Source organism: Helicoverpa armigera, chromosome 11, assembly GCF_030705265.1.
Source record: "Helicoverpa armigera isolate CAAS_96S chromosome 11, ASM3070526v1, whole genome shotgun sequence".
Taxonomy (NCBI): Eukaryota; Metazoa; Arthropoda; class Insecta; order Lepidoptera; family Noctuidae; genus Helicoverpa; species Helicoverpa armigera.
Genome location: NC_087130.1, coordinates 37971 through 49480, shown reverse-complemented (window position 1 = coordinate 49480; position 11510 = coordinate 37971). Strand labels below are relative to the sequence as shown.

General features: G+C 46.6%; 2 protein-coding genes across 2 annotated transcripts; one reads left to right on the top strand and one right to left on the bottom strand.

The window, feature by feature from the left end:
* The first annotated feature begins 1533 nt into the window (after nt 1-1533).
* Nucleotides 1534-2743, top strand: LOC110381122 (TAR DNA-binding protein 43). The gene has a single exon (XM_021341331.3). It carries the CDS (start codon nt 1743-1745, stop codon nt 2634-2636), a length of 894 nt encoding a protein of 297 aa, XP_021197006.1. The 5' UTR covers nt 1534-1742; the 3' UTR covers nt 2637-2743.
* Nucleotides 2744-4318: 1575 nt separating this feature from the next.
* Nucleotides 4319-9644, bottom strand: LOC110381115 (uncharacterized protein). Its single transcript, XM_049850607.2, is given in 7 exon segments — nt 4319-4501; nt 4591-4700; nt 4702-4800; nt 4931-5047; nt 5606-5668; nt 5749-6611; nt 8855-9644. Coding segments are annotated over 6 exon segments (1290 nt in total). The 5' UTR covers nt 6588-6611; nt 8855-9644; the 3' UTR covers nt 4319-4439.
* Between the last annotated feature and the right edge of the window lie 1866 nt (nt 9645-11510).

Here is an 11510-nt window from a genome sequence, read left to right as displayed (position 1 = left end):
ATATTTTGAGCGTGCGCAATCTTGTTTAGTAATATTATATCTATGCTGTGGGGTCATAGATGTAATATAGTGGGGTTGACACTGCTGACAGCTTAGTTCCATATTATGTCTATGTTAGTTCCACTCCGAGTTTTGGCGCTGCGATAGCAAATAAACCATTTAATATTTGTGGTTAGCAGGTAAAATTAAATATCCTTGCTTTCTCTTCTATAAAATCTTTTCTATTCGTCGCTTCTAGTTCGGTAGGTATTCTGATAGATTACTTATAAAAAGAGAATTAGTATCTGCAGCCGAACTAGGCGTGAGCCTGTATCTCAGGGGCCCGATTCTCCTAATTTTACTTAAGCGACATACAATTCACGTTCGACTGCGATACAATCATGACTCGATTACGATTGAAGCTTATGTGGCATTCCGCTATTTTTTCTTTGAAATAAACGTTTTATCCTTTTCTTCCATTCCATAATGAATCATTTTGTCTACAAATGATTTACGATTGCAATATGAATGTAGAGCAAACTACCGTATCGACCAAAATCACCAAAATAGTAGACCAATCTCAAACCAATCGAATGTCGTTGGAATACGATTGGTCTTATATTAGTAGCAGAATGCCCGATATGGTTAAAACTGCTATTACAATCATATTGCGATTCGATTTCTATTCAATTTTGACATTATTAACTTATTAGAATCGGGCACCAGCTTAGCGATTACTAATACGAAAACAAGTAGGTAAGGGTAATGGCTGATTTACATTGAGTCAGTAACTGACGTCAGTCCACTGACAAGTCAGTGCTGACCCGGCACTGCCATCGTGTAAATTGATTTGAAGTCAGTACAGTACTACTGACGAAACACTGACACTACACTGACTTCGTGTAAATAGCACGCGTCAGTTTTCGGCGCCTACACTGACGTCAGTTACTGACTCAATTGATTTTTATGAACAAAATGTAAGTATACAATTTTGTATAGGTACCTAATGATATTTTTAATATTTTGTATATGGTTCTTCAAAAAATACCTACAGATAGAATTGTGTTGCTGGGGAGTTTGTTCCATCACTTCTTCCCAGCAAATACACATAGGAAGTGGTGACGGTCGGGCGTTTTGGGGGCTGTCTTTTGTTTTGACTTTCACAAAGTGTTGATTTTCAGCCTACTTTGAATAAATGACTTTTGATTTGATCTGCTATGTGATATGACCAAAAAAAAAATGTGGATCGTCACTTTTTTTTATAGGTTTTTCATTTTCCTGAAATTGCCATGTCCAAAGTTTGTAAACTCAAAAACTTAAACAAAAAAACTATGAAATCGGATACTTTTTGTTTCATTTGTAACTAGGCTAATAGTAGATACCTATTACTTATTACCCTATGGCCAACTGGCTACCTAACACCTATATATTTTAATTTCATTTCGGTTGTTTTTGTTTAAAAATAAATAATGTTGAAATTATTTTGTAGTTGTTTAATTGCTGTATGCCAAAGTGTATCCGACCTAATCATGAAAAAAAATTGCATCATTTTTTGACATATAACGTCACGTCATACGTCACGCTTACGACAAGGGATTCCGAGTCCAGACATAAGGTGAATTTTATAAGCAAAATAATACCCAATAGTAGGACTACTAACGAATTTAGAAATCAGATGCACTCGCTACTGTATGTAAGGAGTCGATAAACGATAATGTAAACGACATGAGGAGTGCTACAGACGACATAGGTCGGTGAGCGAAATGTCGATAGAGTACGTGCCGGTGAGTGAGGGGGAGCAGGACGAGCCCATCGAACTGCCAACCGAGGAAGACGGCTCACTGCTGCTGAGTACTGTGGCGGCACAGTTTGCAGGTGCTAGCGGTCTCAAGTATCGCGCCGCAGGGCGTCTTCGCGGCCTGAGGCTAGTCGACGAGCGCCTCTCGCCACCAGCTGAGGGATGGGGAGCTCACCGTTACTGGTGTGCGTTTCCACGAGCTTCGCCTGAGCCCACGCCGCGCCCCCGATGTTCCGACCTCATCGTATTGGGCCTACCTTGGAAAACAGGCGAGGATGCGGTGCGTGATTATTTTTCTGCCTTCGGTGAACTGCTCATGGTGCAGGTGAAACGTGATGCGAAAACTGGATTGTCGAAAGGGTTCGGATTTATTAAGTTCGCGGAATACGAGTCGCAGTTGCGCGCGCTCGGGCGGCGCCACATGATCGACGGGCGCTGGTGCGACGTGCGCATCCCCAACGGCAAGGACGGAGGCGCCGGCGCGCACCGCAAAGTATTCGTGGGCCGCTGCACCGAGAGCCTGACGGCCGACGACCTGCGCGAGTACTTCGGCGCCTTCGGCCAAGTGACGGACGTGTTCGTGCCGCGGCCGTTCCGCGCGTTTAGTTTCGTCACGTTCCTGGAGCCCGAGGTGGCGCAGTCGCTGTGCGGCCAGGACCACATCATCAAGGGCGTGTCGGTGAACATCTCGACGGCGTCGCCCAAGCGCGAGCGCGGCGCGCGCGGCTCGCAGCTGCTGGGCTGGGGGCTGGTGGAGGGCGGCGGGCGCGTGTTCAACTGGGCGGGCGACGCCTGGCCGCCGCAGGCCGCGCCCGCGCCCGCGCCGCCGCTCGACAAGCCCTACCTCAAGTATGAGTGACATTACCTTTAGCCCGGACCTGGCTCATGCCTGCTATGCTCTTTGTTGATCACTGTCAAATTTTATATGAAATGTGTAAATAATAATATAATATAGTATGATGTTTTTGTGCTGTTCTAATTTCTATCTATTCATGAATAATCAATATTTTAGTTTTTGTTAAACAAATCCTTGATGCTGTTCTATCATAAAGGCATTGAACTGTCAATTTCCTCATTCTAGTATATGTATCATGAGTCATGGCGGCAGTATATGCTAAATATGTAGGCTGTCATTGTACATCTTTGGCAGTTGTGATGGGTAGTAAGAAGCCAGTAAGTCTGACTACCAGTCTTACCTAGGGATATTGGGTTGCCCGGGTAACTGGGTAGAGGAGGTCAGATAAAGCAGTCCCTCCTTGTAAACCACTGGTACTCAGCTGCATCTGGTTAGACAGGACGCCAACCCAATATAGTTGGGATAAGGCTAGACAGATAATGATGTATCAGACAATACATAGTAGCTACTATGTTAGAGCAAACTAGTTTGGTAAAGATCTGTCTATTATATTATTGATGACCTCTAAACAGATTATCGACCATGGTGGCTGTTCTCATATAAAAGCACATTAGCCAGCTGCGCAGAACGTAATATATTATAGTGCACAAGCTTTGTGCAGATACAGGTACACTCTCTATTCCTTCACTCTCATAGCCTGATGGGAAGGTAAACCGACACGACCGGAGAGAACTGGCGCATATTTGTATATCATCAACTTCCAAGCTCAGGGTGCTTTGTGAAAGTTTGTGAAACCCACAAAACGATTTTGGTCCAATCCGAGAAACGAAACCGAGACCTCGAGCTCAGTAGCCGCACTTGCGACAGCTAGGCCAACAAAGCTTATGTGTATTACACACTAATATTATAAAGAGAAAAATATTTTTGTTTGCAATCTATAGGCTCCATAACAATTAGGGTAATTTCATTTGGGTATCAGAATTATCTCGAGTGTAGGAAGTGGGTGCCTTCGGGACCCGTGTGGAACCGCAGGGAAGACCTACTTAATAATTATTTAGGAAAGGTGGCATAAATGACAAAAATAAAAGAATGGCGAACAAATGGGCAAGATTTAATTTACATCACACCATTACATTTATGATGGATAAAAAAATCAATTTCAACACCATTGTTGTTTATGGCATCGTTCAGACCAAACGTATTGTCGGCCGCTGACTGTGAGCGCGCGTTACGCAGTTTATTGCTTTTCCATATATATTGAAATTGTCGTTCACACCGAACCGACTATACGCTGTTACGTCGTCTGTTGTAGCTGACTCTCAGTAGCCGATTATTTTACTACGCGAATATGCACGGCGGACGCGGATTGGCTACGCGGACGCAGTTGCCGAATAGCGCCGCTCCGCCGCGTACGCACCGCCGCTCCGCCGCGTCCGCACCGCCGCGCAGTGATGCCAGAGCTCTTTTATGTGTAGAATAGTCGGCCGCTCAGCGTACGCATCTAGTGTGAACCTACACGAGCGTATTCTTTTGTTCACACATGTAGCGCATCGTACGCTATAGCCTATTGTCGGCTTAATGAGTACGCGTACTGCAGATTGAGTCGACGTTCACACTGAGGCCGACTGTGAGTATACTCACAGTCAGCGGCGGACAATACGTTTGGTGTGAACAATCCCTATAACTGGACACAACATGTACAAGTCCTTGCTTTTCCTCAAGTAGGCGGGGAGGCACATCTACGCACCTATGGCGAGGTAGGCACCCGGACCTGAGTCGTCGCTAAGGTTACAGGCCGAGCTAAGCTCATCGTAAATACTTAGCTGCCCAGTCGACACGCGTAGCGCCGCTGCCTACGGCGGTCGTCTCTGGAACATTATAAATAGATTCTCATATTACGCAACATCCGTCGGCTGATCGGCTCTCTCAACTCAATAGGACCCAGTCGCCAAAATACCTCTATGAGTTCGTAGAGGTAGCGGCCGAAACAGCGAGGTGTCTATTCGTGAACCGGTGACGTAGCGCGCCGCGCTCAGGTAGGCGGCGGCGGCGGCGCCGGCGCGCGCGCGGCCAGCGCGGGCGGCGCGGGCAGCGGGCCGGCCCGCCCGCCGCCACGCTGCGCCCGCCCGCCACGCGCCGCAGCGGCGCCTCGTGGACCACCTCGCCGCTGCCACAAATAGCATTACACTAAGCACTTCAACTGGGTGACTGGTTTGATTTTTGTGGCAAAACTAGGTACATTCTGCAACTGAAAGTGTTAAGTTGTCACCTGGCTACTAAATCAGACCATTAGTTACCCGAGGATATCAGCAAAACGGTCGCGCAGAGGCGCTGGCTGGACTGCATGAGATGGCACTGCCGCCGCCGGCGACCGCGGGTGCTCCGACACCTCCGTATCGACGCGAGCTGCGCTTCTAAAAGAATACAAATGTAGGTATTAAAATCAATTCTATTTATGTATAATGCTACCGTTATGTACCTATATACCTACTCCTTTATGAAAGACATAGATACATAGAGATGTCTCTATGTTCTTTCTATTTGCTACTCTTATATATACTTCTTGATTTAGGTACCTACTTCACTCTCCCTCAAAACTTCTGTATGCACTATATCCCTGTGCACTTACTGCCTGATGTACTGCCCTACTATGCTCTGGCTGTAGACTACCTACGCTGTTATGTAAATTCCTTTCTTAAATATTTGAAGGCTGGTATCACCAAAGAGGCTCAATTCTGCTAATTCAATAATGTATCAATCGGATATTATCTAAATGTGGATTCTCGCTGACCTGATATATGTATATTGAAACAGTCCTAGTTTAGTTTTAACTGATGCCCATGATGATTAGCTACGACTGCCACGAGCCCCATCTGTTGGACATATATTCACTCACACACGAATAGATTTGTAAGTATATGGAACAAAAAACACCTGCCTAACTAATTAAACGAAACGAAATGCGAACAAACCTCCTTGCCCGTGAAGCAGGCGGCGGCAACACTAGCGCAGCACCTACAGCAAAGTACGGAAACCTGCAACCAAACGAGACAGAATTCAGTGTTTATGTGAATGAAGTAAAGCTATCAGGTTGAAATATAACTGCTTGAAATACCGTAGCGCTTGAGGGGCGGTGGGGCGGTCCCGCGGCGGGTAGCGCATGAGCGCAGCCAGCAGCGCCAGCGCGGGCGGCGACGCGGCCGGCACCACGCGCGCCAGCGGCACGCCCGCGCTCGCCGGGAAGCGGAAGCGCAGCGCCTCGGCCAGCGCGTAGCCCTCCGGCCAGTCGTCCCGCTCCGGCGTGCCCAGCACGGCGCAGATCTTGTGCAGCTGGTCGATCTCCGAGTTGCCGGGGAACAGCGGCCGGCACGTGTACAGCTCTGCCATGATGCAGCCCAGCGCCCACAGGTCGATGGGCGCGCCGTAGCGCGTGTCGTGCAGGAGCACTTCGGGCGCGCGGTACCAGCGCGTCGACACGTAGTCCGTGTACGGCGGCCGCGAGCGCACCTCCCGCGCCAGCCCCAGGTCGGCAATCTTGACGAGTTCCGGCCCGGCACACAGCAAGTTTTCTGGTTTTAGATCTCGATGGAAGAAGCCGTGCCTGTGCATGTGTGCCAGCCCCTGCAGTACCTGGTACACGATGTTCCTCAACACTGGCTCGGGGAAGGCGCGCTCTGCGTCGCGTATCAGCTGATACAGGTTCCCTCGCATGTACTCGAATACGAAGTACAGTGTGTCGTTTTCCCGAATGACTTCGCGTAACTTGACAATGTTCGCGTGGTTCAGCTTCTTGAGCGACTTGACCTCGCGCAGGCTCATGGCTTCGTCCCACGAGTAGTACTTGCGCTTCATGCGCTTGATGGCTACCTTCTCGCCGGAGTCGCGGCGCTGCGCCAGCACCACGGAGCCGTACGTGCCGTCACCGAGCTGCTGCAGCACCACGTACCGGTTCATGGCGGCGGCCGCTCTAACTGCTGCCTGCCATGGTCACAGCTTGTACTAAGGACTCCACGAGACCCTACACGCCACTTTTACTGCTAATATTTGGATATAGCATAGCACATAGGTACATGCACCTAACACAGTAGTAGGATCCTAAATCTATGATGACAAAATTATATTATACCTAATTATTTATAAAAACTTTGTAAATTTTTCAAATCACAATATTTTATTATTTGTAGAACGTCACTGTTTTATGTAATACACATTTAATTAAAGGGTTCGGGTTTACTTAGCGCACAGGAACACTACAATTAATAATGTATACACTGTTGTTCTCGTGTCGTGCATGTTGTGTAGAAATTGTTTCCATGGCAACCACGTCCCAACTTGCTCGGCACGATATGCCTGGGTCAGGTTATACCCCATTTTTTTTAAAGTAATTTAAAAAAGGATGAAATCTATTACAAAGGGAAGAAGGCCGGCAAAATATATCCAACGAGGATTTATTTTTTCTCGCTGATGTCTAGATGGCGCCATAGACGTAGTATAGGTAGTGTACTGCATTATCACCGATATCAGTCGTCTCGTTTTCGCATAGACGCGGAGAGTGCACACTATACTCCATGGCCAGTTGGCGGGAAACCGGGAGAGTGTGTGGCACGGGAGTAAGACGTTATGTGGGCAAGCGAGCCGATATCCTAATTATCGGATGGTAATTACAGAGACACAGGTAGGGCGAACACTACAGTATACAAACAGGAAATGATAACTAACAGCCCAACAACGAGTCGAGTGAAGTAGGCAGTACGAAGGTCGTCTATCCCTTTCTAATAGGGTGACTACAAGATTTAGCTATGTGAGATAAAGTCGAATTTGCTAAGATTATTAAGCTTACCAAATCTGAAAAAGTGACCCTGTGACAACACGACTATAAGTTACTAAGCAGGTAAGTTTGGTACCAAGTACGACAAAGTGACCACGTGACAACATGACTCTGACAAAGTAACCATGTAACAACATGACCAAATCTAGAGTGTGACTAAACCTGACAAAGTGACCAATTCCTACAAAGTGACCATCTGACAAGTGAAGTGACAGTGGTGATCAAAGGCCTGCACGTGCTCATGGCTCGCATGGAGACGGTGTTCGCTGACGCAGCCGACGCTCCATCTATGCAGAACTGCAGGACTTCGTGCAGCTCATGCTGACGAAGCCGCTCAGGAATGCCTTAAAGAATAACAAGGATCTGATACGCAGGTAGGTTGTGATGCTAGTAAGGGCAAATCTGACAAAATACCAAGACTGTTAAAATTACCAAATCTGATACATTACCAAGACTCAAAATTACCAAATCTTACAAATTAAAGATCAATACCCCATAACTCCGTCGTTTACCAACCGATTTCAACAATTATTTTATTGTTTGAAAGGGCTTACTTCCTCAATGGTTCCTTTGTCATCCGGTCCAAGGTCTGGTGATGGAATCTCTAAAAAAATCGGGAGCGACTCTCGAAAATTGTAGACACATATCGACCTTGTCATTCGGGTATATGCCTCAGACACCACAAAACTGTAAAGGTTAAGATCTGACCTGACAATGGAGACGACAGAGAGACGAGGGAACTCCTCAACGGTATCTACTAACTACCTCATGTTCGAGCTTATTTTATTCGTCTTGATAAGATTTTTCTAGAAGATAGCTCATAGCGCAGGCGCCTTGTAGATTTAAACCGTGAATTCAAAAATATTGCGTTAATTGCCTTTTTTTCAGAAAATCATTGTCAGTTCTTATTAGAATCCATCGCTTTTAGAATTTATTTGAAAATCACAGTAAAAAAAAGTAACCCATTCCAACATTTTCCAGTACTGGATCCTGACAGCGAGATTAACCTGAGCATTATTGAGATTGACAATGTAGGTACATATGAGTAAGACTTATTTGGCAGAAAAGTCTTATCAGATTAATTTCTCGGGACCCCTAGGACCGATTTCAAAAATATTTTGAGTTCTTGTTAAAATTGAAGTAAGTAACCTATTTCAATCACTCCCACTACTGGGCAAATGACACAGGCTTTGTAAAGCGACTGTTCATGTGGAATATTAGAACCGGTTTTCCTCGGGACCCCAGGGAACGATTTCAAAAATATTTGCATTACGTGTTCAGAGTGCACTGAGGAACCCCCTGGAACTACTCCCATTGCTGGGCAAACTATGAGCCCAGACCCGGGCATTGTCCTTTGACTTTGATTATGACTACGACTTTAGTAAAGACTTACCTGCCTCGTTGTATGGTGGTTCGTGGTCGCAAGCGCGGCTGCTGTGTTTGAGGTCTCGGGTTCGATTCCCGGGACGGGCCGTTATCGCTTTGTGGGTTTTCTTAAACTTTTACAAAGCAGCCTGTAGTCTGGACATTGGTGATTGATTCAGCCGTGCATCGGAAAGCACGTAAATGTCGGCCCTGCGCCTGATCTCTTTCCGGTCGTGTCGGATTGCTGTCCCATCCGGTCTGCGCATCGGTCTGCGCCAATGCTCGTGCATTTCAATATGTCCTGCGCAGCTGACTGATCTCCTTAAATGAATAGCCGCCGTGGCCGAAATCGGCCGTGGACGTCATTATTATATACTTCCTAATGTACTCCCCTTTGAACTTCCTTATGTACTCCTATTGTGTGCTTCCTTATATACTTCCTCATATACTTCCTTACCGCCACCACTAGACCACTAGACCAACGAGGCAGTCAAGAAAGTATATAAGGAAGTACAAAAGGAAGTTAGGTTAGGTAGTTTTGCGTGGAAGTGATGTCGCAGAAGGAATCTGCGGAACGGGAGAGGGTGATTTCGACTCCCTTCCCTGGCCGCAGAAGACGCACTGGGTGAAGGAGAAGGGCGGACAACGCCCTCTTCCACCCCCCTTGAATGGGTCAAAGTGCGAGGGACTTGGGGAAGTTCCCATCCCTACTTAATGGACCCGATGCGATGGCGTGTGCCCCTGAGGCTATGTATGCAAACACCTCAGTACCGCGTGCTAGAGACGAGGACCGAGAAGACCATGTAGATCCCCCCCCCTCCCAAAAGGTTAGATTATAGGTTAGGTTAGGTTAGGTTAGGTTAGGTTAGGTTAGGTTTTTTTTTTTTAATTGAACTTTGTTTTCAGTTAATTAATATGTTTTTTCACATTGTGGTTGGTGACGGCAGCTCGCGCGATTTGATACGTTTGCTGCCGTAACCCAAGATGTCGCAGTTTGTGATTTGAATGCAAAAAAAGGGAGTAATATAGGATATTTGATATAAATAAATAGGATTTTAATAGATAAAGAAAATAGATATATAAATAATTAAATATAATATATTATTTTAGGTTCCATTGTAGGCTTTAAGACCCGAATATATGTGACGCACGAACTCCGTATAACTTGCCAGCGCTTCCTCTTTCTTAAGTAGTTCTGGCAAGCTATACGGGTCAATGTCATAGTACGCGCACAGCGACTCATGGCGCACTCGCCCCGCAGCGAACCTTGGACAATCTGTCAGCAGGTGCGTCACTGTCTGGGGTGTACTGGTGTTGCAGGGACAGCAGTCGTCCGGAGTGATGTGGAATCGACGTAGGTATGTTTTATGGAAGCCGTGGTTGGTGAGTATTTGTGTTGTGTGGAAGTGAATGTCTGTGTGTTTTCGGAATTGTTTGATGTCGGTAAGATTTGGGAAAATATTTTTGGTGTACTGTCCTTGTTCGCTGGATGAATAACGTGCCTGCCAGAGGTCCAGGCTATGCATACGGAGCTTATGTTTAACATACGAGATTGGGAACGAGCTGTAGTCAGGTGTTTTGTGAAGCTGAGTCGCCAGTTTTGCCGCGGCATCGGCAGCCTCGTTGCCGACATTGCCCCTGTGTGCCTTGACCCATTTTAATGTGATCTGTTTTGTGTCGCGATGCGTGTGTATTGTTCGCGCCCCACACTAAACTTACTAAACCGGGCGGAAGTGTGCCCGGCTCTACGGGACGCGAGGGGGTGGAGAGAGGGACGCGGGCGCAAGACGCGCGCGCTGGAGGCACGCGCCGCCATATTGCGAATTACGCACACCACAAGAGCATTGTCGAAATAATACAAATTTAATATAAAACGAAGAAAGTGTCGCGTCGTCCGTGTCCTTACACCTGTATTCATTTTATTTTAATTAAATTACTTTTCTTTACATATACAAGAAGAAGTATTATTTTGTCTCCGACAAAAGTGGCGACCGTGACAGGACAAAGAAAGGACGCCGCGGCGACTCATTACGAGCCACATATAATCCAACGCGCCGGCGAGGAGTGAAGGTGGAGGACATCTGAGCTGCTCGGGAGCCTACTGGAGCCACAGGAGGTCTAGCCCACAAGGAGAGTAAGCCCTGTTCCTTTAATCTGTCCATAATCCTAAATATCCTTTGTGTGTCCTCGACTGTGCGTAGCGGACGCTTGCTACTCGAGCGTTAGGTGTTTATATTCCTAATCTAGCTCCCGGTGGCAGGCTGTGCACGTAATTATAAACATAGCGCTTCGCCCAAGTTTTCGACTCGGCTATTTACATAAAAAGGTGTTGCGTTTTTATAACGTTTAAGCATGTGTGTGTGACGTTTTCATGGCGTCAGCTCTATAAAGTTTTCTAGCTTGAGAGTGAGTTTTAACTGTAATACACGCACGTTGCACGTACCTAATTTTCACGCAATTATTCATAACTCATTATTTCGATTTTCACGCTAATTCCATAGCACTCACAACGCTATTTATGTGCAAATACTAAGGTATAATACCTAAGTATATAAAGCCTTTCTAGACTTTTCAATACTCGAACCGCTTTTTCATTTTATTTGCCGACTATTCCAGCTTCCCTCCCCTGTTGGGTGGAGGTCGACACGTCGTGCTAACGGGTTCATCGTGCGCGCGCGCGGCTA